At 49.9% G+C, this 26065-nt stretch overlaps 1 protein-coding gene and 1 long non-coding RNA gene across 2 annotated transcripts in view; one reads left to right on the forward strand and one right to left on the reverse strand.

Annotated features, from left to right (window-relative positions):
• LOC133356184 (uncharacterized) overlaps window positions 1-26065 on the forward strand; it is a 358360-nt gene that overhangs the window by 91173 nt on the left and 241122 nt on the right. The gene's annotated exons all lie outside the window — the stretch shown is intronic.
• Window positions 1-26065, reverse strand: part of LOC133356245 (thrombospondin-1-like) — a 46267-nt gene that overhangs the window by 17732 nt on the left and 2470 nt on the right. Inside the window, exons 2-12 of the mRNA XM_061573637.1 lie at window positions 21737-22308; window positions 18974-19061; window positions 12938-13095; window positions 12250-12378; window positions 10827-10920; window positions 6500-6664; window positions 5310-5486; window positions 4153-4326; window positions 2135-2262; window positions 1345-1497; window positions 406-624 (exon numbers count right to left, since the gene is read on the reverse strand). Of these exons, the coding sequence (XP_061429621.1) occupies window positions 406-624; window positions 1345-1497; window positions 2135-2262; window positions 4153-4326; window positions 5310-5486; window positions 6500-6664; window positions 10827-10920; window positions 12250-12378; window positions 12938-13095; window positions 18974-19061; window positions 21737-22308 (2057 nt within the window). The remainder of the gene's footprint in view (window positions 1-405; window positions 625-1344; window positions 1498-2134; window positions 2263-4152; window positions 4327-5309; window positions 5487-6499; window positions 6665-10826; window positions 10921-12249; window positions 12379-12937; window positions 13096-18973; window positions 19062-21736; window positions 22309-26065) is intronic.

The raw sequence follows: 26065 nt of genomic DNA on the forward strand, positions 1-26065 counted from the left end.
TTGCGGTTAGAGTTAGGGTCAGGGATAAGGTTAACATCAAGATTGAGTGCAGGCTAATGTTAGAGTTGGGGTTAAGGTTGGTTTTAGGGTTAGTGTTAGGTTCAGGGTAATGGTTACAGTCAGAGGTGGGGTTGTTATTCGGATTGTGTTGAGTGTTATGGCCTAGATTAGGATCCAGTTCAGGTTCAGCGCTAAGTTCACGGTTCGTTTTCAGCGTGGGGGTTAAGTCTGATGCCACCGCCAGGGCGATGGGGCCAGAGCCGGGCTCGATCTTAAACCTCCCCGCTAGGGTCAGGCACGTGGGTCAAGGAGGTCGGCGTCAGAGGCCGTTTGTCCCTCACCGCCAGCGGGGGGGGGGGTATGTTGGGTGTGTTGGGTGGGTGGGTGTGGGTGGTGGGGGCTCACCTTGAGGCAGTGGTAGGTGGCGTTGGCCACGCAGGGCAGCTCCTTGTTGGGCCACCCGTCAAGGTCAATGTCCTCGCCGCACACGAAGCCGTTGCCGGCGAACCCTGTCTTGCACTCGCAGCGGAACACGAGCTCCGTGTGCACGCCCAGGTACACGCAGTCCGCGTCCACGTGGCAGTTGTGGCTCCCGTCCTCGCACGGGTTCTTGGGCACGCACACCTGAGATGCGGGGACGGGGGAGGGCGAGGGGTGGGGGGTGTCACATGCAGGGCAGACGGTCCCGGATGCACGGGGATGGTTTCCCTGGCCAGTGTGTACGTACGTACGTTGAACTTATATCGGACTGTACATAGCCAACCGCGCTAATCGGAGATGCGGGGGTAGGACAACAAACTAAACACAAAAAATATGCCACGTGGGGTCACCCCCTTATTCATTCATTCATTCGCGAAGACAATTATTGCGACCTTCTTTTGTGTAAGGACGACCCTCCCCCCCCCCCCTTGAGTGGCTCTGACATTCGTGCGATGCAAGACCTACTCGCGAAGAAGTCACTCATTTGAGGCTGAGTCAACCTAGGGGAGGCCCAAGAGTGCTTAAAAGATATTCGTCACTGGTGTTGGCCGTGAGCGAGAATCGAACTGGTGTCACCGGGTTCGTACCGATCCCCCAACACGAAGACAAATATCCCCCGAAAGCCTTAACAGGCTGTTGGGGCAAGTGCTATTAACGAGCACCATTGGACGCTGGCATGGCACATGCCCAACAAAGACAAAGATCACCCGCAAAGCCTTTACAGGCTGTTGGGGCAAGTGCTGTTCGCTAGCAGCACCTATGAAGGCCGGCACGGCACGCGCCCAACTCCCACACTCACGCACACAGAGGGGCACGAGCGGCTCGCCCCGGGGGGTGGTCGATTGAGGGGGGGTGCGTGGCTACCTGCTTATTGGTCTTTGCGTCCTCCAGTCCGAGACCCTGGGGCTGGGTGCCCGAGTAGCGCGGGGGGCACGGGAGGCACTTGAAGCCCGGGTTCAGGTTGGTGCAGCGCGACACGCTCGTTGTCGAGAAGCAGACATCCGGCACCTCCGTGCACTGTCGGCAGAAGAGAGAGAGAGCGGCGGCGGCGTGGTCAGGTGGGAACGCGAAGCTAAGCCGTCGGGAGACAGCGGACGGGGGTTTCGCCGAGTAACTTTCTTCGCGCCGTACGTAGCCGACCGAGCTATTCGGAGGTGCATGAGCGGGGGGCGGGTGGGAGGGAAAGGACAACAAATTAATCACAAGAAAGCACTTCTAAAGACAAGGGGTTTCCATTCTAGATGATTTTAAAATGCAGAGCTCCGGTGGCTTTTCTAATATCGGGAGAACGAGTGCAAATTGTTGTTGTTGTTGTTATTACTTATTGCAAGGCGCGGGGTGGGGTAGTTTTCACGGGATGAGCAACTCACCTCATATTCTTGGTTCTTTCGGTAAAGTCACGTAGATAGAAAATAAAAATAAAATTTAAAAATAATAAAGAATAATTATCTCTGCCTGATGAAAACGGCTGGTGTTGCAATCGAAACGTCGTGGCTTTTTTGCTTTTGTTATTTCAATTTATTATTTTGTATTTTAATTTTATTTCATTATTTTTTTTACTTCATTTTTATTTTCTATCGACGTTACTTTACCCAAAGAACCAAGAATATGAATTCCTGCAGTCACGCAAGTTTCAAGTCAAAATTCAACTCACCTCGTCGATGTCCTCGCAGTGCAGGCCATCGCCGCGGTAACCGAGCGGGCAGGCGCCGCACTTCCACGAGCCGTCGACGAAGCTGATGCACTTTGTTCCCGCGAAGCACGGGTTGGAGAGACAGCCGTCTTGCGTGCGACGAGCGCCGGGGAGAGAAAAGATAAAGTCTCGCGTCAGCCCGGCTCGGAGAGTCGCAGATAATCATGATGGCAATCTGTAACCGGTTCGGTCTTCGCCACAGCGGAATGTTTTACGGTCGAGCGAAGTCTGAGCCATTGCCACGTGGTTTTCACCCAATGGACGAACTGCACCCGTAATTTTCAAACTTGGCCACATTTTTGACGCCGGAAACATAACGGGACTGCCCTTTGGGTTAGATCGCGTATAAATATATAAATGTGTCGTTAAACCCGCCACCACCCGACACAGCCAATCAGTGAGGTTTGTTATGTAAACAGAACGTGCCAATCGCTACTAGTACAGCACTAGTGTAGAGTGTAGTTTATGGTGTAGTGGTATAGTAGTGTATAGTAGTGTATAGTAGTCGTATAGTGTAGTGTATAGTAGTGTATAGTGTAGTGTATAGTAGTGTATAGTGTAGTGTATAGTAGTGTATAGTAGTGTATAGTAGTGTGTATAGTAGTGTATAGTGTAGTGTATAGTGTAGTGTATAGTGTAGTGTATAGTGTAGTGTATAGTGTAGTGTATAGTGTAGTGTATAGTATAGTGTATAGTATAGTGTATATATAGTGTATAGTATAGTGTATAGTATAGTGTATAGTATAGTGTAGAGTAGTGTATAGTGTAGTGTATAGTGTAGTGTATAGTGTAGTGTATAGTGTAGTGTATAGTGTAGTGTATAGTGTAGTGTATAGTGTAGTGTATAGTGTAGTGTATAGTGTAGTGTATAGTAGTGTATAGTGTAGTGTATAGTGTAGTGTATAGTGTAGTGTATAGTAGTGTATAGTAGTGTATAGTGTAGTGTATAGTAGTGTATAGTGGAGTGTATAGTAGTGTATAGTGTAGTGTAGTGTATAGTAGTGTATAGTGTAGTGTATAGTATAGGGTACTAGTGCAGCACACCGGTGTGTTGGAGAGCCAAGCCACAAACATTTACAATCTGAGTACGACGTTTCGTCAGTAATTACAACGAGCTTCATCAGGCGACAGCCAGATTTGTCTGTCGTCTGATGATGAGTCGGGTGGTGGTGGGTTTAACGACACATTTCAATATTTATGCAATCTAACCCAAAAAACTAAACCTGTGTTATGGATTTTAGGGCTTCCTTTGGTATTCGATCAACTTTACGGGATTCTTCGAATTCCACCTTTGTGGCAGACGGCGGGAATGCATTTGGTCCACACACCCGCTGGCATTAAACGGGGCACCCGCCTGGTGCCGAACCGCGAACCTCCGCAAACCCAGCGGCAAACGGGCCGCCGCTCGGGACGCGTCACCGCTTGCCAAGCAGTAGGCGTTGAGCAAACTACGGCGGAGTGCACAGCAGTGCATAAGTGGACAAGGTGAAGAGAAAGGGAGTGGTGGATCGCAGGTCATCTATCATCCGTGCGGCTCTCCATCCAAAGAATGACAAGCGCGGAAACGGGAGGGGTGTAAGCGGAACAGCGTTGGAACTCAACTAAAACTAAACGATACTATTTTTTTATTTTACCAGGTAAGGCCCACTCAGAATTGACCTGGCCACAAATGATAGCTCAACGAAGTGGCTCATGTGGAAATGTATCTCAACTAAATACTCTAAACGCACGTCCATTTTAAATGTAGAGGAAAAAATCGGAGTACCCGGAGAAAAATCCACGGGACCACGGAAAGAGAGAGAGAGACACGCAAACTCCAAATATACAGCAGCAGGCGCCAGGGTCGGGATCGAACCCACGACCTCTGGCACACCAGGCGAGGCAGTTAACATCTCCGAGCCACCGTGGCGACGAGGGCAGAGACGACGAGACGGGAGACGAGCGGCGAGAGGGGGGCGAAGTCGCCCGGCGCGTCTCACCGATGGGACAGTCCTGGGTGTTGCAGACGCCGGTGTCGGAGCTGAGTCCCGCGCAGCGCCGCCCGCCGTGCTTGGGCTCGGGGTTGTTGCAGAGGCGCATGCGCGTCCGCGAGCCCCCGGCGCAGGTCACGGAGCACGTCGACCACAGAGACCAGGGGCCCCACTGCCCGTCCACTGAGACACGGGTAACGCGCGGGGGGAGGAGGTGGGGGGGGAACGCATGAGACGTGTGCCAAGGACACGGGGGTATGCACGGAGGCACACGATGTCTCACAGGGACACGCGGAAAAGCAAGGAGAAGACAGGGAAGGCATGAGAGGTGTGCCAAGGACACGGGGTACATACAGGGACGCAAAGATGGCACGCGATCTCTGACAGAGACACGCGGGAAGGCGTGGGGAAGACAGAGACGCTTGCCAGGGACACGGGGGATACACGGGTAAACATGAGACGCACGAGTCACGCAAGGCGATATCAGGGCACACGGGGATGCTTTGGGGCACGCCGGGGTGTGCGCAGAGACGTGAGGCGCACGAGACGTGCGGACGATTCGTTGGCCACGTGGGCTTCTGATTGCGTGTGTTAAGGCGTGGCCCTCGGTTAGGAAAAAGGTCGCATCTCAATCTGCTGCACAGAAAAGGTTGGATGTGCAGTTGAAGGGGACCGCCCAAGACAGAGAGAGAGAGGTTTTGTTTTTCTAGGTGTTGCAGCTGGTGCACATGACGTGGCAGACGAGCAGTAACACAGAGGTACGGGGGGGGTGGTAAGGTGTTATTTGTAGTTCGTGTGCAGGTGCGACAAGCAGGATCGTGAGATGCGGCAACAGTTGATGGGGGGGGGGGGAGGCTTTCAATCCAGATTGATCATGGCTGATATGACGACGTCGAAGGTTTGATTGAAGGCATTTCCCACGGAAGAGAAGCGCGTTCGTGGTCCGTGGAGACAAGTACCGGCGTTGACCCGCGGAATTGTACAGGCAGGGGCATCTCGGCTAAAGAGGAGAGACGCCGTGGAAGGACGAGCGACCTCGCCCACAGCCGAGCGTAGCCAGAGCCAGCGACGTCGGAAAGGTCGCGAGATCACCGGAGCAGAGGTCAGGTCGATGGTTTGGGGGGGGGGAGATCAGAGCGAGACGGTGGTTGTCGGCACTCGCTCACCGGGGCAGGGCATCAGATTGCACTCCTTGGTGTCGCGCCCGCTGCCAGCGCAGTCCTCGCCGCCCAACTGCGGCGTCGGGGAGTTGCAGAGCCGCATGCGCGTGCTGGAGCCCACGCCGCACGTCGCCGAGCACGAAGACCACGGCGACCAGTGGCTCCAGCCGCCGTCCTGGCGGACTGCCGCACGCCACGCCGGGAGAGGAGGGTGGTGGTGAGGGCGGGGGCGGAAGAAGTTCAACGCACGTGCGGTCGTGTTCTCCTGTGACGCCGCGCGGTGTTTTCATAACGCAGATTGTATATATGTGTCACGCGCTGAATGTACTAGGGAAGACTTTTTTTTTTATAACGTGGCTGCGAATTTGATATAACGCGAGTGAATGGAACGACATCAGGCGAGTAGGAATAAGCGTCACGCAAGGCGGAATGCTGCTGGATGCTTCTAGATGCTACCCACGTGCCTCGGTCTTTGTTCGGCCTGCGTACGCACCTCACGGTGTTATCATGGACTGTGCTTTACCCTACATCATACATTATTCATTATAACCAGATTTTCCCAGAACGCGGTGTTGTTCAGGAATGCAACGACCACGTTATAGGAGAACAGACTGTACACACGTACAGACGAACGTACGCGCGTCAAGCTTCGGTAAAGTCATCAGGTGTGAAATCCACAGCACCTGATGATGATTGCTTGTGTTGCAGTCGAAACGTCGTGAGAATTTCTATTGTTTTATATTTATATTATTTTATTATTTCCCTTCTACGTGACTTTACCGAAAGAACCAAGAATATGAATCCCTGCAGTCACGAAAGCTTTAAATAAAAAAAATACGTCGGCATGTCGAACTTCTTTCGCAACGGCTCGTAGCCAACCGTGCAAATCGGAGGTGGTGGCACGTGCGCGCGTCCCACTAACGCTAGTGGCACGTGCGTGCGTGCGCGCATGCGTGCATGCCACTATTGCTAGTGGCACATGCGTGCGTGCGTGCCACTAACGCTAGTGGCACGTGCGTGCGTGCGTGCCACTAACGCTAGTGGCACGTGCGTGCGTGCGTGCCACTAACGCTAGTGGCACGTGCGTGCGTGCGTGCCACTAACGCTAGTGGCACGTGCGTGCGTGCGTGCCACTAACGCTAGTGGCACGTGCGTGCGTCCCACTAACGCTAGTGGCACGTGCGCGCGTGACTCACTGCGCTTGTCGCACTCCCGCTGGTGGCACGTGCGCGTCTGGATGGACGGGCCCTGGCACTCGTGCTTGATGCGGTCGCACGAGCGGCCGCGCTGCTGCAGCCCGCGCCCGCAAGACACGGTGCACGACGTCCACTCGGACCACGGCGACCAGCCCTCCTCCAGCACTGCCATGGCAACAAAGGAGGCATGGTGTGTGGTGGTGGTGGTGGTGGGAGGGGGGGGTTCAGGGGACACAGAGGGGGGCACGGGGAGGTTGGTGATGGGTTAGACGCGTCGATAAGATTTCCAGGTGACATCGATGGATGGCATCCTGGTCTTGCATGTGCCCAACTGGCTTCAACCACGCTCAGATTCGGATTCTCCCTTGACTAGAGTTGGCAAATCTGTATCCATTATATACAAATAGTATATATAATTTATATTGGCCCGTTGACAATCTCCTATAATGTACCCGATCCCATTAGATCTCAGTAGCCAAGCGCAGACGTTTAAGGCGACGGCCCCATTTTCACGGCAGAGGCAAGAAGGGCCACACCGTCCGGAACATCGCCGATCGTGAAATGTTTCTGTTCGGGCAGCCTTCATTGAACGAACGCGGTGGGAATTTTTGTCTGTCCTTTGTTGTTGTTGTCTGTTGTCTGTTGTTGTTGTTGTCTGTCCTTTGTTGCTGTTGTATGTTGCTGTTGTTGTTGTCTGTTGATATTTGTTGTTGTTATTGAACTCTTGAGGATTTCACGGCTTCGATCCCTGAGACGTGGAACCGCGTTGGCCAGGTGCACATTTCAACCCCCTCCGCCTCCTCCCCCCCCCTTAGTCTGTCCACTGGACGACGCTGCAAAGGCCGCGATTGTACAAAAAGAAACCACCACGTGTCACATTGTCACCTCTCTATGTGGCCTCTCACACAGTTCTTTTTAAAGACGATGATTTGGCAAGTAAATGTAATGATTCTGTCCGTAGCGTGCTCCTCTGCCGCTAGCTTATCCAAGCAACAAAAAGCACCCATGACGGCACCCTTGAGTCAACATCGTGTGTTGCTTTATGGGGAGTTGACCCCCCACCCCACCCCACCACGTGTCTCAGCAATTGATTGCGCGTGGCCTTCGTGAAACGTAACGGTGCAGACGTTGTGCGGACGCAAGGGCGCTCACCTCGTGGCACATCGGCCCTCCTGTTGGCGCGCCCCATTTGCAAATTGTATCGAGCGCGAAAAGTTAACGGAAAGTGGGGAAAAAAAGCGTCGTCTCGTTGTGCCGATAACAATTTCGGGTTTTTTGTGAGTGTGTTGTTCGTGTTTCATGTTGTTGTCCTTCACCCCCTCTCCCCTTCCCTCCCTCCGGCACCTCCGATTAGCACGATTGGCTACGTACGATGGGAGGTCGTGGGTTCTATCCAGACCCGGACGCCTGCTATATTTTTAAAGCTTGCATGTTTCTCCCCCCGCGGTCACGTGTTTTTCTCTTTCCGAAAATCGTTTCCGTTACTTTTTTGGAAATGACGCAACTGATGGGTGACCAGAACGACAGCCAGGAGGACGGGACGACTTCGAATTGATTACCCACGGGCCTTTGGTTCCGTGTCACGCCGTCTATATATGTAGGTCATTGGCAAAATGTGTGCTTTATACGGTGACTTCATCGAGAGATGGCTTGCACTCACGCATGATGTCATGATGGTGGTGGGAAGGGTTAGGGCTGGAGGGTTTTGCTATCCGCTTAGAATAGCAAATGGCGAACTGCGTGGCAATCCCCCCCCACTCCCCGAGAAATGTAAATAGGCGTCTGCAGGAGTTGGGGCTTTGGCTGACTGCCCGGTTTATCCCAGTGGCTATAGGCGAACAGCGCTGGGCTCCCAGTCAATATCTAATCGTCCGCACGGTTTTTTATTTTTGATCGCATGCAGAGCCAGCGGGCTTCACATTCGCTACAGTTCAACGCTTAGTATTTTGAGTGGCCGCTCTGTGCGAGTCTGTTGAGTCTCTATTCGAGTCTAACGGGTCTCGATGTCAAGGTATAAGTCTCGATGTGAATCTATGGGTCTCTATGCGAGTCTATCGGTGTCCGTGTGAATCTAATGGTTTCTCGTTGAGTTTATGGGTCTCTATGCGGGTCCACACAGCAACAGTCCACAGCACTTGGAGCTGTTCCCTAGCTAGCTATGGTCCAGACATACATATTAGTTGCTATATTCTTAAGTTTTTTCGGTAAAGTCACATAGGTAGAAAATTAAAATTAATAAAAGTAAAAATAAAAAATAAAATAAAATAAAAATCACGACGTTTCGGAGGCAACACAAGCTTCCATCTTCAGGTGGAACCGTCACAGCACGATAGCTGTATCACTTGATACAGCTATCGTGCTGTCACTTGATACACCTATCGTGCTGTGACGGTTCCACCTGAAGACGGAAGCTTGTGTTGCCTCCGAAACGTCGTGATTTTTATTTTATTTTTTATTTTATTTTTACTTTTATTAATTAAAATGTTTTTACCTACGTGACTTTACCGAAAAAACCTAAGAATATGAATCCTTGCAATCACGAAAGCTTCAAATCTAGAAATATTAGTTACTATCGTCCAGCCATACGCAAGAGAAAGACGGACGCCCGATTTGTTCAGAAACGTGCGTTTAGAGTATTTGGATGCTGCTATAAATTTCCACGTGAATCGCATCTTCCTTGAGCTATAATTTGTGATAGCCAAGATCGCTTCTGAAATAAAAGGGCTGTACTGTATAACTCAGTGGGCCTCACCTGGTAAAATAAAAAAAAATAGTTTAGTTCTTTCGAGTGTGGAATTTTTCACCAGTGGCTCCACGCCGTCGTTGCAAAACACTGTGAAAGGGTCAAGCCTCTCTCCGTTATCTTTTGCCGTCGGTTCACATTCATGATGAAAAAAACCAGGACGGGAGGGGGGGGGGGTGAGGAAAAGAAATTTGCCTGGGAAAAACTCGACCGCAACATTTCACGGTGGCGGAAATTCCTTGGCCAGAAGGGCAGGCGCGTTCGCTCCCTCGCCGCTCACCAAACACCGCGGCGAGTGAGTTATACGCGACTGGGATTCTCTTCCAGAAATCTGGGATTAATTCTAACCGCCAAAAAACGTTCGAAAGGCTGAGACTCCTCTTGAACTTGGCACTCCGGACAGCCTCCACATTCACCTACCGGGGGTTAGGATATATCACGGACTGCGCTGGGGCCATTGTCGTTGTTTTTGGGGGTTAATTTCCCCGCCTGCCTCCTCCCGATTGCGAACTCCGGTCATCCTCGCAGCAGCAGATTTAGGCTCGCCATCGCACAAACACGGTCACCACATCGCAAGCTTTCAGGTGCGCTTGTGCGGCCGTCTGGAATGCTCTTCCCTCCGATATTATGAAGCCACTGGGAGCTTTGCACTTAAAAAAATCATCGTCTAGATTGAAAACTCACTTCTTTAGAACTGCTTTTCGTGTGTTCGTTTGTTGTCCTTCCCCCACACCTCCGATTAGCGCGGTTGACTACGTACAGTGTGAAATAAGTTCAACACGTGATAATTGTTTTTTTACTCTTTTATCTGGCAACAAAACTGACACCTTTTTTACAAGGAGTCATGTTTGCATTGATCACAATACCTGCAGTCAGAATGCAAACAAAAAACACAACTCTGATAATGTATGCACTGTCCTTGAGAAAAAGGTGTCAGTTTTGTTTCCAGATAAAAGGATAAAAAACAATTATCATATTTTTCTACTGGCAAAGGAGATTCCAATGGTGTAAGTTCAACACACATACATACATGCATACATGCATTGCGCAATTGGCATCACCCTTTCATATCTCTCACAGAGCAATCAGTGCGACCCTAAGTGCTGGAGAACGGCCCGCGGAAGCGGACACCACAGAGCTACCTCTGAGATTCCTTCAACTGATTGACCTCCCGTCTACGCTACGGCACCGGGCAGCATTCTCCCACTCGCTCTGCGTACGAGAGGAAGGTTCATCGCGTGGCAGCCAACCCGATACTTTAATTGGAAGAGGCTGGAATTCAGTCAAGTTAAGGGCAGAACCCGAACCTAATGTGATGTTTTATTTTTATTATTTCCGCGCATTCATTAGCGACTGGGCCAAAACCATCCCTCACCCTCTGCACTTGAGGCCACGGTTCAAATCCCAGGAGGAGGAGGAGGAAGCGGCGGTGAAACCTGGATTCGACCCCAGGATTCTCAGCGGTGGCAGCTCAATGCTCTGACCTCTGACCTCTGAGCCATCCGGCCGTCTCCACACGTAGGGGGGGGGGTGCTTAATACCCCCACTCCACCCCCCCCATGCTCCGATTGGCTGCAGACTCACCATAGCACGTCGGGCAGCACTCGCCCTCCGGCGTGGTGGCGTTGTTGCACGAAACCTCTTGGCAGCTGATTTGCCGGCAAAATGTCACGGATTCCTGGGGGGGGGGGGGTGCGAGGGGGGGCAGGGTAGCGGGGGGGGAGAAGTGAGGAGCGTTCACACGTGGTGCAGAGGCATCGCCGGCGATCGCGAGGAATGTGGCTCTGGACGCACGACTGAATACGAGCGAAAAAGGTGGGATGAAAATAAATAAATGTAAAAGATTCGTATGCAGAGGTGAAGTTAAAAGTCAAAGTTGGCTTGAGTCTAAGCTGCTCGAAGGCACGCGTAGCAGTGTTTACCTCTGTTGTCTCGGTCTCGAGGCAATGGTGGAAATTCCACATTACTGTGGCTGTAGTAGAGGGGAGTCAGTGGCGTGATGCTCTCCCAGTGAGATTTTGTTTCATGAAACATAAACAAGTTTAATTGTAAAAAAATATATGTTTTTACAAAACTCCCACGATGTATATGCGTCAAGAAGGCTGCCATAAAAAACAAAAGAATTAAATAAGGGCTATTGTCCGAAACGTCTTTTCTGTTATGAGGGATCTCTCACCTACGAAGACGCGCCACCGACTAGGAGTTGTTTTGTTATTTGTGCTTTGCGTACTACTCCCAACGCAGCAGTGACAGAAGCGGAATCACCAAATAACTTTGATTTCGATGACAATCATGAGGACGACAACAACGATGATGATGACGATGACGATAATGATCATGATGAGCATGACGATGATGAAGATGACAATAATGGTGATGATGATCATGATGACGAAGAGACGATGATGATGATGATGGTCATGATGACAACGATGATGATGAGATGCTGATGATCATGATGAGCATGACGATGATGAAGATGATGACGACGACGACGACGATGATGATGGTCATGATGACGACGATGATGATGATGATGGTCATGATGACGACGATGATGATAACTGCAGCAGCAGCAGCAGCAGCAACTGCAGCTCCCTTTGATGCTGTTAATCCTGCATAATGCACATGCATATGTAGTACTAATCACATTCCTGCATTTCCCATAAATATGCTAAATTCCTCTTGATATCCAAATTCCTTTGTCTAGGCGCCCAGCTTATATATATGCTCCAAGCTCGTGTGCTGTTTCATTCAGACTCTGTCGCCTCGACGGACCTGGTTTTCACCTGAGGACGGCTTCTTGCATTGTGGCCGAAACGTCGTGAGAATAATTTTATTATGTTTTATTTTTATTATTTTATTACTTCCCTTCTACGTGACTTTACCGAAAGAACCAAGAAGAATAATCATGATGATGATGACGACGACGATCGTGATGACGATGATCACGACGATAATGATCACGACGATAATCATGACGACGACGGCCATGATGATGACCTACCTCACATGTGCAGGACGTGCAGGTGTCCACCGTCCAGTTGGTGCCGTTGGCAAACTGCGTCCCTTCGAAGTGGCACTCGCCTCTCTTGTTGAAGCCGATCCCCTTGCTGATGAGGTCCGTCTGGTTTCTCTGCGCCCACGAAAATCACGAGCGGCAGCATCGTCCACGCGTCAGGGGACGGTGGCACACACTCAGGGGGGGGGGGGGGGGCCCAATCCCCGTCCCGGTCTCCATCGTTGCCAAACTGCGAGGCTCCATCTTCGTCAGCCTCCGCCCTCGACATACGCACGGTGGACTGGCGCTCGTGTCTTGGGCCATTGTGACGACATTATGGCAGTTCGACGTTCCTATGACGGGAGCCGGAATACCGGCAGGCTGGCCACTTGTGGCTGGGCACAATAGTGGTATTGGGTGGCACTTGATCCACCTCTAAAAGGGGCCTCCGATATCTGAGGTTTGGAGACAAAAGTTTCCTCCTCTGTGGTGAATATTAACGCTGTTTGTGAATACCAACGCCTCCGATTAGCACGGTTGGCTACGTACGGCGCAAAAGAAGTTCACCACACGTGCAGACATAATCAGAGACGGGGTCAGCACGATGACCGCGTGGGCCACTCCACAAGCAGATTGTTTCCAGAGTCAAAACATTCACTTGCAACCGAGGGGATCGGACGTGATGGCCACTCACCACATCGTCGAAGCCGCTCACTAACGTGGTGACCGCCCTCTGAATGCCACGGAGCTCCCGGACCATCTCCGACACGGCGTTGCAGGACATGTCGCACTGGTCACCCAATCCCCCGAGCTGCGGGTTCATGAAGTTCAGCTTGTTTCCTGCAAGCACCGCTGCGGAAGTGGGAACGAGGTGATAATGCAACAAACAGAGTCATTCACATGCCCGTAGTAATTAACAGAGTCATTCACATGCTCATAGCGTCCAATAACGCTGTACATTGATTCTACGCAAGGACCAAATCACATATACATCCACTTACCGAGTAAAACGACAACGCCACTATTGAGCACAATCTAAAATAATCAATGAAGAAATGGCTGTAAAACAGCAACAAAAAGGTTATGACGGCAAACCAATGAGTCCATTAGGTGTCAACACATCCCAGACCACGATCCCAGCTTCTCAAACAAACCAGGAAACCTTCACCTCGTCCATCAATAATCATCATCACGCTCACCTCTTATCCCTTGCCCATTCCCTCCCCTCGTCCCACACCACTCGTTCCCGTCCCTCCCCAATAGCCCTCTCGGGGTCCCTAAGTAACCCCTCAATCGCTGTCACTCATTCCTCAATCCTTGTGCCGCACCTGCCAACTGCATCATTCCACTCGGTCATCGGCTCATAAGCTCTGTCAAGTGCCTTGAGTGAAGGCGCTATAGACATGATCTTACGTCACAGGTGTGATCCTGTATATATATATAACAATCCAGTGTTGTTCTGCTATATTTGTTTCGGCAAGTGAACTTAAACAGGTACATTTGCTGGTTTAAATCAATCTCTGGTGGGTAATGTTGGTCCGGAAAGCCGATAGGCCAATGGAGTAGAAGATATTTGTTCACATTTGTGCAGACAGAGAGCGGAGTTCTGCTTATATTTGTATTTATCCATAACGACGCGTAATGAGTTTGCAGAATACCGAGATGAAGTGCAACTTAACATTGACATTCTTTTTTCAACAATTGATTTCTTAAGAGTTTAGATTTTTTTTATTATCATTTTTTTCATTTTAGGTTAAAGATGGAGATGCCTGTACTATATTGGGAAAACTCAAAATGTGGGCCACCCTGTACATTCAGGCATATGCCACGCGTTGATGTCATTGTCCATTGTGCTTCGAACATGTGCGAGATGTTGACAGACTTAACCGCGCTCCGTGTGTCCACTCGATCCTCCCCCCAGTACAACTGGTTTAGCTCACGAGTGAAGTGAGGACAATCTCGATTCGAAGCTTTAGTACGAAGTGAGGACGTTTCACTGCCGTTCAAGCCGAGCGGATCCTCGTGCGTGCCACGTTTGCCAGAACGCGTCCCTTAATTCATCAGCATCATCATCATCTATTCACTAAGGGGAAGTATGTTGCTCAAGGTAATAACTTCTTCCCAGCTCACGCCATGTACGTGTCTTCTCTAATCCACGTACAGCCCCGTGTTGCAATCTGGCCAGGTGGCTCAGCGGAGGGAGTTGTGAGCTCAAACCCTGCTCGGATAAGATTCGGAATAAATAAATGGTAAAAAAAAAAATCAGCATTTTGCGTTTTTTAAAGCACAATTTGGGATCTTGTTCCAAATTTGCAGATTATTAACGTGATGTGAAAATTGAACGCGCTAACGAAAGTGAGGTTGCCTATTGCCACGTGACACAAGTTTTGCCGGGAAAGACGCAAAAGTGATGTTATGTTATACTTTTGGATCAATCTTAGACAAAACATGGTTGTGAATCAATCAAAGTAAAAATTTTAGGACAGATTTTGAAAAGTTTTTGATCTAATCCAAAAATCAGGAACGCAGTTCAACCAAGTATATAATGATCTATGCCATTTATATGATTGATTTTATGATCTATGTTTTCATAGCATCAGTCATTACAAAACCTGATCTCTACCACTCATAAGTCAATGATTAATCGCCAGCAAGAAGAAAATCAATATTGATTAGAAGCTTTCATGACTGCAGGATTTCATACTTTTAGGTTCTTTCGGTAAAGTCACGTAGGTAGGAAAATATATATTTTATAATTTTATCCCCACTCTCTCGCCCCTTTGCGGCCTTTCCTCCCCCCCCCCCCCCTCTGTATAATGCCCTGTCACAGAGGCATGTTTCTCTCTTTCACCTGAGGACGATCGCTTGTTGTTGCGATCGAAACGTCGTGATCTATTATGTATTTATTTTCCTATCTACGTGACTTAACCAAAAGAACCTAAGAGTAAGACAATCAATTTCCATAGCTCCTGAAAAGTGGGTTCCCATAGTCTACACAACGATCCATGTTTGTTTTTGTGTCTGGCCACGTGGCAGTTTAATGCCAACACTTTTGTGAGTAAGCCCTCCACCACCCGACGATATTATCACATTTACAAACAGAATTTATCTGGGGCCAATACATCCATCAAATTCGGACCAATAAAGCTGCTCGCCAGCGGCTGAAGACATCTCACGACCGAATTTCACCACCAGCGTATCGGCGACGATTTGATCAGATCGCTTGGAGCGTCTACGTCGGCGAGGGTTACTCGAGAATCGAGTCCCCATTGTCCTTTGAAATTCGACTTTGATCGCATTGCGTTCCGTGGTCTCCCGAGCGTACGCCAGCCGCGACCGCGAGGTGGAGGCCAACTGATGTTCGCCCCTTCCATAGCAACCACCGAAGGGAAACACAAACAGCAGCAACACAAAAAAAAACGAATTCCTTCGCAAGACCGCAGACCGCTCGACAGAGTCTGGCTTGCAACATCTCGCCGCACGAATGTGGCAGCGTCGCTCGGAGCAAAGTGCGCGGCTCGGGAAGGTGGTCGGACTGCATTGTGATGAGTTACAGGTCCAAACCAAAACCTTTCGCCCCCACCCCCTCCATTCCCCGAGTGTGAATTAAGAAAGGAAAATTAAGAGGTGAAAGCACAGCCCTGCACTTTGCAATGGGATCACCAACACTTTACCCCACCGCGCTCCACCTGTTGATCCATTAACCGCGGTGTAACCCAATTACGCTGCTGGGTCGACAGGGGCGGTAGGAGGTGAGGGTGAGGGTGATGGGGGAGATTTAAGAAACCCGCGCCGTTGCTTCAACCGCGGCGCTTCGGGAGATGGAATCGGGCCGGCGACCTCCGAATCGCAAATCCGGTGGTGCTGACCGCACCCCTCCGATTGGCAGGGTTGGCTACGTACGGTGTGAAAGAAGTTCACCATAACCACATATCTTACACCACCGTGTGTGTGTGTGTGTGCGTATATATTTATTGCACGAACTGGCGTCACGTCTTGGAAGGTCGGAATGCACAGTCTGCAGTTTGATTTTCGTACAAATTTCCCAAAATAATATACAGTAGACCTTCTTGCCTGCCTATTGCCCTTTTAGCCAAGTAGTGTTTTTTTTGTTCACAGTGGAAAAACAATAACGGCAATGCCAGACTTCGCTCCTCTCCCGCTCAGGTTTCACAAAACACAGAGGTAGCGGCTTGGGCTGCCCAGTTACATTGGCTCCTTGTGTGACTCCAAAAAACGTAGACTTGACACATTAGTCATTAATGCCGCCCTACAGAGGAACAAATGTTTCACGCAACGGCCCTTCTTCAGCATGATGGGAGAGCCATTGCACGGAACGTTGGGGCTGATCGACCACATTTCACCACGATGATTAGCACAGATGGTTGAAGAGAGTTCGTGAGCTCAGGAGCGGTTGAGATATCATTTGACACTGATGTTAGCCGTGGCCAGGAGTCGAACTCCCATCCGTCGGGCTTATAGCGCACTGCGCTAACCGCGGTGCTGTAATCTCTCCCCCGGTGAGTTAATTATCGGCAGTGTAATTATAGTGCGGCACTTAAATTAGCCATTTGTTGTTATTCCACGGAGCGAAAATTGGCCACACTTCGTTGTCAATTATATTTACACAAACCCAAATGAGTCAAATAAGGAAGACGACCTTTTCAAGGCACGGACGGCAGCGTTTGTGCTCCACGCCGTGTACATTCTGCCCAAAAATATTGACTAGCCTTCGATAAAAAAAAAGACTTTCTTAGATTTCTCAGATTAAACGTTGCCGCTTTCTGCTGAAGCAAATCAAAACAACCCTTCAAGCCTATGTAAGGCAACGCAGTGCACAGCTGCGATTGGGCCCACAACCGACACACGGCAAAGGCGATATCTGTGTTAGATCTGTTATGGTGGACAAACGTCGCGTAAGACTCAACGAATCACCAACATACGAAAAAGCGGAGCGGTACTAAAAAGAAGTCGCCGCAGCATTGCAAATATGTCAACAGCTCTCTCCGCGACGCGCTGTCGGGGTCGTCGGCACGACGTCCGGCGTTTCGCTCACACGCGCACGGAGGCTTCTTGAGGAACTGAATTTGGTTGTCTTCGTGAGCTCAATCGAAGCTCCGGGCACGTGGGGCGAAACGACGGACACCGTTTCCTAACTTTCGCGCGATACAGCTCCAGAGCGCGACCGTTACAACTTCCTACACGTGGTGGCTAGGAGATGTTAACTACCTCGCCTGGTATACAGGAGGTCGTGAGTTAGATCCTGACCCTGACGCCTGCTGTATATTTGGAGTTTGCATGTATTTTTCCCGGTGATCGCGTGGATTTTTCTCCGGGTCCTCCGGTTTTCCCTCCACATTTAGAATCAACATCACGTGTTTAGAGCATTCGGCTGCTGTACATTTCCACGTGATGATAAGCCATTTCGTCGAGCTATCATTTGTGACCAGGTCGCTTCTGAAAAATAGCTACATAGCTCAGTGGTCCTTACCAGGTAAAATAAATAAATAAAAATAGTTTACATTTGTTGTCCCGAGGAATCCAATCTTCCAGGTGAATTGTTTTTTTTATTCTCAAAGGCAAGCAATGAGCTGGCATCCACATTTCCGCATGTTAATTTTCTTTTTTAAAGGGATGCTGCCACAATGTTGTAATGGTGCGCCGGGCTTCAAGGTCGGGGCGAAAAGTCATTCTCCCAGCACGGCAGTCGAAACAACGGTGAGAGGTTCTTAAATTCCCCCTCCCGCCCCCCACCCCCCGGGGCCACCCCCTCCCCTCCCCGCGCCCCCTGCTTCTGCCCACCCAGCGGTATAAATGGGGTCACCGCAGGTCGATCGGCAGGAGATGCGCGCGTGGTTGTGGTGGGGTAAAAACGTGGGTACGCCCCAAATCTTCCAAGGCGTCTGGCCGGCGTGGAATGGGTCGGCCAAAGAAGTATCCTCCCGATGGCCCACCGTAGAGCTCCCTCTTCAAGTGGCGGCTCTTCCGCCAGCGGTTCGACAAGCAAAAAATTGCGGGGCTGCACCTTTAAATTTGTGTTGTTTTTTTTAAATGTGTCGGCGGTTACAATTTTTTTTTTTAAACCTCTCTGCTGCATTTCTCTCAGTAGGTGGCGGTCATGAAACGAGCGTTTTAATAGGTCGAGCACATGTGCTTTATTTATTTGATGGAACAAAAAATTGCCGGGCGCAATGTTAGCCCAAGGAAATACGTGCACCTCTGCCCAAACAAGCACGGGGCATGACTCATTGCCATTGGCAGCCCTGCGCCAGCGGCGTAACATTCCACATTGCCATGACGGTGGCAAGTATGTTCTGACAATGACCACTGTTGTAGACTGTCCACAGAGTGATACCCATTTTATCCACCCTGTATTAATTTTGAATTATCTATATCGCCAAATCCAACGCAGCTATGGAATCTGGCGCAAGGTGTGCAACATTGGCGAGGTTTGGTCGCATCAGCGCTTTGGCCATGGTGACATCTGGATGTTGATCTGGGATGGTCGCCAGTTAAAATCCTGGTTGGGTGTTGACTCAGGCCGGTTAAACGAGTACCACTTTGTGGGGAAGTCAATGGTGGTTGTCCTGAAAGTACATACGTACGTATCTTGAACTTCTTTCGCACCGTGCATAGCCGACTACTCGAACCGGAGATGCGGTGGAGGGTGGCGGATGGACGGGGGGGGAGGGGGAACCGGCGAGAGAAATCAAGGAAGCTCCTTGCTTACGTGTCCGCTGGGCGGCAGGGCAGCCCTTGCTTCGTAGGATGTCCTCCACCGTGGTGCCGAACACGAAGCGAATGTTTTGCAAGGCCCCCTTGAGAGCGCACGAGGGACGGGTTGCAGGGGAGACAAAGCGAGGCCTGCGCGTTAACTCGCAGCACAATCGCCCGATATGAACACACACACACACAGTCACTCTGCGAAGAAAAAGCACATCTCGGATGAACCGTTGTATCGTAACAATAATATAACAAAAAATCAGGAAAATTCAAAGTGCGTTCTTGTTGTTGTTGTTCGGAAAAAATTAACCCGTTAAAACAAAGTTTTTCACTATAAATCCTTTATATGCGTGGCGGCTAGAGTCCTCTCTTCCTCTGGCTTGAGATGGCTGCCACTTATGTGTCAGATGATTGCCTGCCACCATTAAGCAATTGGTAATTAAATAAAATTTATTTTTTCCTAAAAAGTGTAAAGTTATGGAAAAAATTTTCACGAATACAAATTGTCACGCGCAACGAGTCTGTGTGCAAAATGTCAGCTCGATTGGATCACGGGAAGTGGGTTAAAAAACGACCGAAAGATTTTCACTGTCGTAAGCGCGCAAGCAAGCAAGCAAGTGAACTTAATATAAAGGATTTAAAAATGGAAGGAACCGGAGAGAGAGGAAGACCTCACAGAGAAGGGCTTGACGAGGACATCACAAGATATTGGTGCCAGAAAAATGTTGCCACTGCTTGAGCCACACTGGCACACGACAGAGAGTAAAGTGGAAACAAATGACGACATGTGCAGTGGACACCTAGGGGCCACCTGCCCATGGATCGTGATGATGAATAATAACGTCAGTTTGTAAAGCGCGCAGTATCCGCTCGCTCTCGAAGAGAGAGAGAGAGAGGTGGCAGGCAGGCTGTGAGCCGGCGCCAGCGATTGCCCAAGTTCTGCGGTCCTCGATGTGTTAAGGCGGTACCGGCCAATTAATTAGCGTTCATACGCGTGGGAGGAAATCGGAGCACCCTGGAGGAAATCCACGTGTGTGAGGGAACAACGCTCTATCCCAAACGGATATTCCACATTTTTGCTGTACTGCATTCTCCCGGTTCGGCCAGGGTATGGCACTACCTCGACACCCACGTTAAGGGAGTTGCACAACCCATTTATGTGGTGATCCACCAACCATAGATGCCTGCATAGTGCTCGATTAAAGGCCATGTGCATAGCCACCGCTACCAGGCTACGCAATCAAACTGGTAACAAAATCGTGCTTAATTTAGCAGGGGTGATGATGATGTGAAAACGTCAATGTGTCTCATGACAAGTGGGCGAATTTTCACATTCCATTCGCGTATGCTCTAGGAAGACTACTAGGTAACTTTCCACAAAGCGGTACATGGTTTTATCCGCCCATGACGGACAATGAACTGTCCCCATCACAATTCGGGTTGGATAGGCCATCTTTGCGTTGTTGTTATTGCAATTCGCTGGAGGTACGGGTTTTGGTAAATCGTGCAGATTTGTGAAACCTTCAAAACAGCTGACCTGACGGGTGGCCAGGAGACGACAGTATGGCAAACGGATTCTTGAATCCATCTGGTGTGCAGCCCTCCGGATTTCCCCCTTTACATGTGATTGGGTTTTCTCCAGGAACCTTTGGTTTCCTCCTCTATTGATGGAATTGACCAAATTTAGCAATGCAGGACCCTCCTGAAAAATGTTCTTTCGTTGATGTTTCCGGTGAGATTTTTCCGTATAAATATAAAAGGGCATCACTATCATGGCCAATTTATTTTCCCGAATAGAATTGCAATTGCGCTGTTGGCTTCATGTCACGCGACGACACTATTTTGAGCTCTTGCGGGGCAGGTCATAATCATCATCACCCCACGTTAGAAAGCGGCACGTGGAAGGTGCAATCACAGAACTACTTCTGACATTCCCCTTCATGTGACCTGTTTTTATCGACACATCACAAGGTCCACCTTCTCACTCGCCCTGCCCAAGAGAGGCCATATTTGACAGTCAAACCACGATGTTTAACTCTCGTAAGACAGAATAGTGTCTGTCGGATGACAATCAGGCCAATACGTTTAATTCTCCGGGATGGAATTAAGCCAAATCGAAGAAATCCCGCACGTTTAATGAGGTGAGTGTTATTATTGTCACTGCCGACTGGACTGGGACAGCCGTTGAGTCACTTTAATAACGGGCAGCTGATACCGGCATCTCAGCATCTCAGCGGTGCCGGCTCACAGTTTCTCATCCACGAGCATCCAGACCACCCTGGGGCTATCATCACCACCGCCGTCGCTATGATGACAGCGGTGGTGATGATGGCTCTCAGGTTGGCCTGGAAGTTATCATCACCACGCCCCCCCACCCCCCGGCGGTTGGCCTGGGGCGATCATCGTGACAGTGATCATAACCCCAGGCCAAAACCCGGGGCTATCATCACCACCGCCGTCACTATTGTGACAGCCGATACCAGCCGGGTAGCTTCAGCGGCCAAGCGGGTGACTCGCCATCGGAATATTGCAAATTAAATTCCTATTTCACGGTTGACTCGGGGGGGGTGGGATGGGGTCGAAAAAATTAGTTCAGCTTTTCTGGGGAAGTCACCAGCGGTTGTCTTACGGATAGACTCGCCCCCCCACCCCCCCGCGTTATCGGAGCGAGCTCTTTACACCGGCCGAGCACCCGCCTCGACATTCGCTCGCGCGTGAAACAAAAAAAAAACCCCTCCGAAGACCGTGCCCCTCCGACCCCGCGGATCACCTTGAAGTCGTCGGCGTCCTTGAGGGCGCCCTTCCCGAGCCGTAGCGCGTTGCCCTCGGCCGCGAGCTGCTCGAAGTTGAGGCCCTCCAGGGTGAGCGTGTCCACTCGCTCGCAGCCCACGTACAGCTCGGCGTCCTCGCCCGACACGTGCAGCGTCACGTTCTTCCACTGCGGCGTCGCCAGCTCCACCTCCTCGAAGGAGAAGACGCTCTGCTCGCCGTTCACCGCGTACGCCAGGTCGAGCGTGTCGGCGCGCCCGTTCGAGATGATCTCGAAGAGGCGCGGCGACGTCTTCGCCAGGGGCCCGACGGACACGAGCGTGCCGGTGCTGCGCTTCTCCTGCCGCAGCGTCGCCTGGAAGGTGAAGCCCTCGTCACGGCGCAGCGCCTCCACGAGCTCCTCGAGGGGCTGGCCCGTCACCGCCGGGATCTTGGCCGCCTTGACGATCTTGAAGGCGGGGCCCCGCTCGGGCCCCTTGACGGGCTTCACGCCGGCGTTGCTGCGGCTCAGCTTGGTGAGCTCGAAGAGGTCGAACGCTTTCATCCCGCCGCCTCCGCCGCCACCGTTGTACTCTGGGGGGGGGGGGGGGGGGGGAGAGACCGCGTCGTGTTAGCGGGCACGGCACAGCGTGGATTTATTAAACAAATTATTTCAACATTTTTTTTAAACCAGGTGAGGCCCCACTGAGCTGTAGGGCTCTCTATCTCTTTATTTATTTATTTGTTCAGAAGCGACCCTGGCCATCGCAAATGATAGCTCAACGAAGTGGCTTGTCGTCGTCGCGTGGAAATGTCACGCGGCAGAGAAATACTCTGAACGCGTGGATGTTGATTCGAAATGTGGGGGGAGAAACACGCAGGACCCAGAGAAAAATTCCACGCGACCACGGGGAAAACGTGCAAACTCAAAATATAGAGCGGGCGTCAGGATCAGGGTCGAACCCACGACCACCTGTATACCAAGCGACGTAGTTAACATCTAACCACCACGCAAACTCCAAATATACAGCAGGCGTCAGGGTCAGGGTCGAACCCACGACCATCTGTATACCTGGCGACGTAGTTAACATCTCGCCACCGTAGCGCCCAAAGGTAGAGTTGGCCAGCAGTGGTCACACCACTGCTGGTAGAAGGGCATTCGCTAGAGGGAACCCCAGAGGGTATTTTGTCTACTCTTTCACATTAACCAGGCGTCTTGAAAAGAAATGGGAGTAACCATAGTTTACCCGCGCTGCGAGCAGCCTGCTGATCAACTGACCTCAGGCGAACCCATTCGTAAAGCTGGGGTGGACAGAGGCTGGGGGAAAATTGCGAAATTCGCACTGATGTTTTTCAATTGCCGTGCCAGAAGTTTGGGATTGAACCGGCGACCTCTTGATTGCTAGACCAGCGTGCCTAACCATGACATCACAGCAGCATTGCACATTGGTATGGCTGTTTTTTTTTATGGTGTAACAACTCCGATCGCATCTCAAGATGCTGTCATGGGCGGAGGGGAAACTAACGTTATGCCCGGACTTAAACAAGGACAAGGAGTGGTGCAGGGAGTCGACAGCACGGCCGGCTGGAGGCAGAGTGGCAGCCACTGGCCAATCACGGTTGGGGCCACGGGCTAAACTAGCTCGAGATACCGGGGTGCCACGGTGGCGAAATGTTAACTACCTCGGCTGGTATACAGGATGTCGTTGGTCCAATCCCGACTACTGACGTCTGAATATGTGGAGTTTGCGTGTCTCTCTCACCGTAGTCACGCGGATTTTTCTCCGGGTCCTCCGGTTTTTCCCTCCACGTTTAGAATCAACATCACGCGTTTCGAGTGTTTGGCTGCTACAAATTCCCACGTGATAAGCCACTTTGTTGAGCTGTCATTTGTGGCCAGGTCGCATCTGAAAATGAGCTATACAGCTCAGTGGGCCTTACTTGGTAAAATAAAAGATTATGCTGAGTAAATGTTTAATTGACCATTTTATAGCACAGAGGAGACATCAATCTCTCTGTGTATGTTGAAAAACTAAATCTAAATTCACACGCAACTCATTTTAGCCGTGGCCAGTGACAAACTCAATTGGCCAGGTTCATAGGCAATGTGCCACCATGCCTCCTCCAATGACACACAATAAGAATAAAAATAGTGGTTGCAGCATATTGTCATAATGACTCGATATCCATTGCACTATTCTTCGCTTATGTCTTCTTACATTGTATGGCCAGCATGTGGGTGTGTGAGTCTGGTTTTCTTTAGCACTTCAATAAAACCATGCCTGGCAGTTATGCGTGCCTCTGGCTTTTTGATCTGATGTTGCTCTCTGCTGTGATGTCACAAAGCTCTTTATTAAATCAGGGAGCAGAGGTATGCACCACGCTGCACTTTTTGACGCTGTGTAGTTTGCACCCCAACGCTTGAAAACAGACGTCAAGGGTTCATCTTCTTGGTTTTTTCGGTAAAGTCACGTAGAAGGGAAGTAATAAAATAAAATAAAAATAATAAAGTAATTATTTTATTATTATTTTTATTATGTTTTGAAATAAAGAATAATGAAATATTTATTTTATTATTTTATGTTTTATTTTTATTATTTTATTACTTCCCTTCTACGTGACTTTACCGAAAGAACCAAGAAGATGAATCCCTGCAGTCACGAAAGCTTTAAATCGAAATTTAGTCGTCAAGGGTTCTGGGCAGGGCACTTTTATCCATAATTAGCCCATTCTTAGCAGTGTAACAGGTACGTGTTTACAATAGCCAATAACTTTCTCATCCCACTGCTGGCAGAAGGGTTTCCACTAGAGAAAGCTCCATAGAGACCCGCTAGAGTCTATATCAGTGGTTCTTAATCATGGGGTGCAGGGTTAAGAATCTGGGGGCACGAGATGCCCTTTGTGGGGGTGCGAGACATGCCAGATTTTTTTTAGAAGGCAAATAATCGAAACGCAAATTAAGTACGGGCACGTAAGTACAACTAATTTGTTTAATCAAATCTCTATGTATATATTATCATTATGAAAAAAATACGATTGAGACTCAAAGAGGTGCAAGGCAGCAGTAAAGGCTTAAGAACCCTGGCCTAGAGGGTACTTGGCTTACACGTCCACGCTCGCCAGATGTCTTGGAAGTGTTTCAAATGTAGAATTTTGAGCTAATAATATAACCGAACGAGAGACATAGACTATGCGCAGATCTTGTCAGATTTCGGAAGTCAAGCAGGCTGAGCCAGGAAAGTGCTTCGGCAACTGCCCTGCATAAAACAGCTCTTGAAGGCTCCTAGGGGACTGCGTTTTGGCCAGCAGAGGGCAGTGCAACAAAATCTATTGTTGTACTGTACTCCACTGCAGCGTTTGTGCACCCCGCCTTCGCCAACTCGCACTGACCGGCATGGTGAAACATGGTCAAATATCCACCACGAGACCTTCATCCAGCAGTGGATCCGGTCCTGAAGGTCAGTTTGCGAAAGTATCTAGCTACCCCCTTTTCACTCTGGGACTGGACACAAAACTGTAGCTATGTTTGTATTATTACGTCTATTTTTTTTTGTTCCCGCAATGGTATCCCGATTGTGCTATCGGCATGTGGTGTCACGAGACGAAAACATATCCGCTTGGAACTCTCCCAGGGCTATTGCATCGCCACATCTGTGAAAACGATCCGCCGAAAAAGCTTTCAAGAAATGCTTCTGAAATAAACCTTCAAGTGACGGCTTATTCACACTCGGAGTGACGGCGGGGGGGGGGGGACACTTTTTCACTCGCCCAGGTACACAGCGAGATGTTCGTCAGACCAATGTGAATATTTTTTGTATTTTGCTTTTAAAGCTTTCGTGACTACAGGGATTCATATTCTTGGTTCTTTCGGTAAAGTCACGTAGAAGGGAAATAATCATCATCAGGTGCGAAATCCACACCTGATGACGATTGCTTGTGTTTCAGTCGAAACGTCGTGAGAATTTAATTGTTTAATATTTTGATTATTTTATTATTTTCCTTCTACGTGTCTTTACCGAAAGAAGCAAAAATATTTTTTGTATTGTTATCCGAGCTGGAATGTTGCCAAATTAAATGCTTAACAAATTTGTAACGTCATACTTTTGTTGTTGTTGCCGTTCCCCAGTCATTGGTGACGGGGCTGACACCATCGGCTGACTACGCTCGACAGCACGGTTTAATCACTGACGGCTGAAATTCCAGATTCGAACTTAGGTTCTCAGGGTTACCGGCTCAGAGCTCTGGCCTCCGAGATTAATTTGTATTGTGACCTCTTATTTATTTCGGGAATAAGCTCACCAAATCAAACGGCGAGATTTCACGCTTCTAAATCTAGTGGCCGCCCTGGTTA

The sequence above is a fragment of the Lethenteron reissneri genome, chromosome 53 (genome assembly GCF_015708825.2).
Source record: "Lethenteron reissneri isolate LAM-NWPU_2019-01 chromosome 53, ASM1570882v1, whole genome shotgun sequence".
Classification (NCBI taxonomy): domain Eukaryota; kingdom Metazoa; phylum Chordata; class Hyperoartia; order Petromyzontiformes; family Petromyzontidae; genus Lethenteron; species Lethenteron reissneri.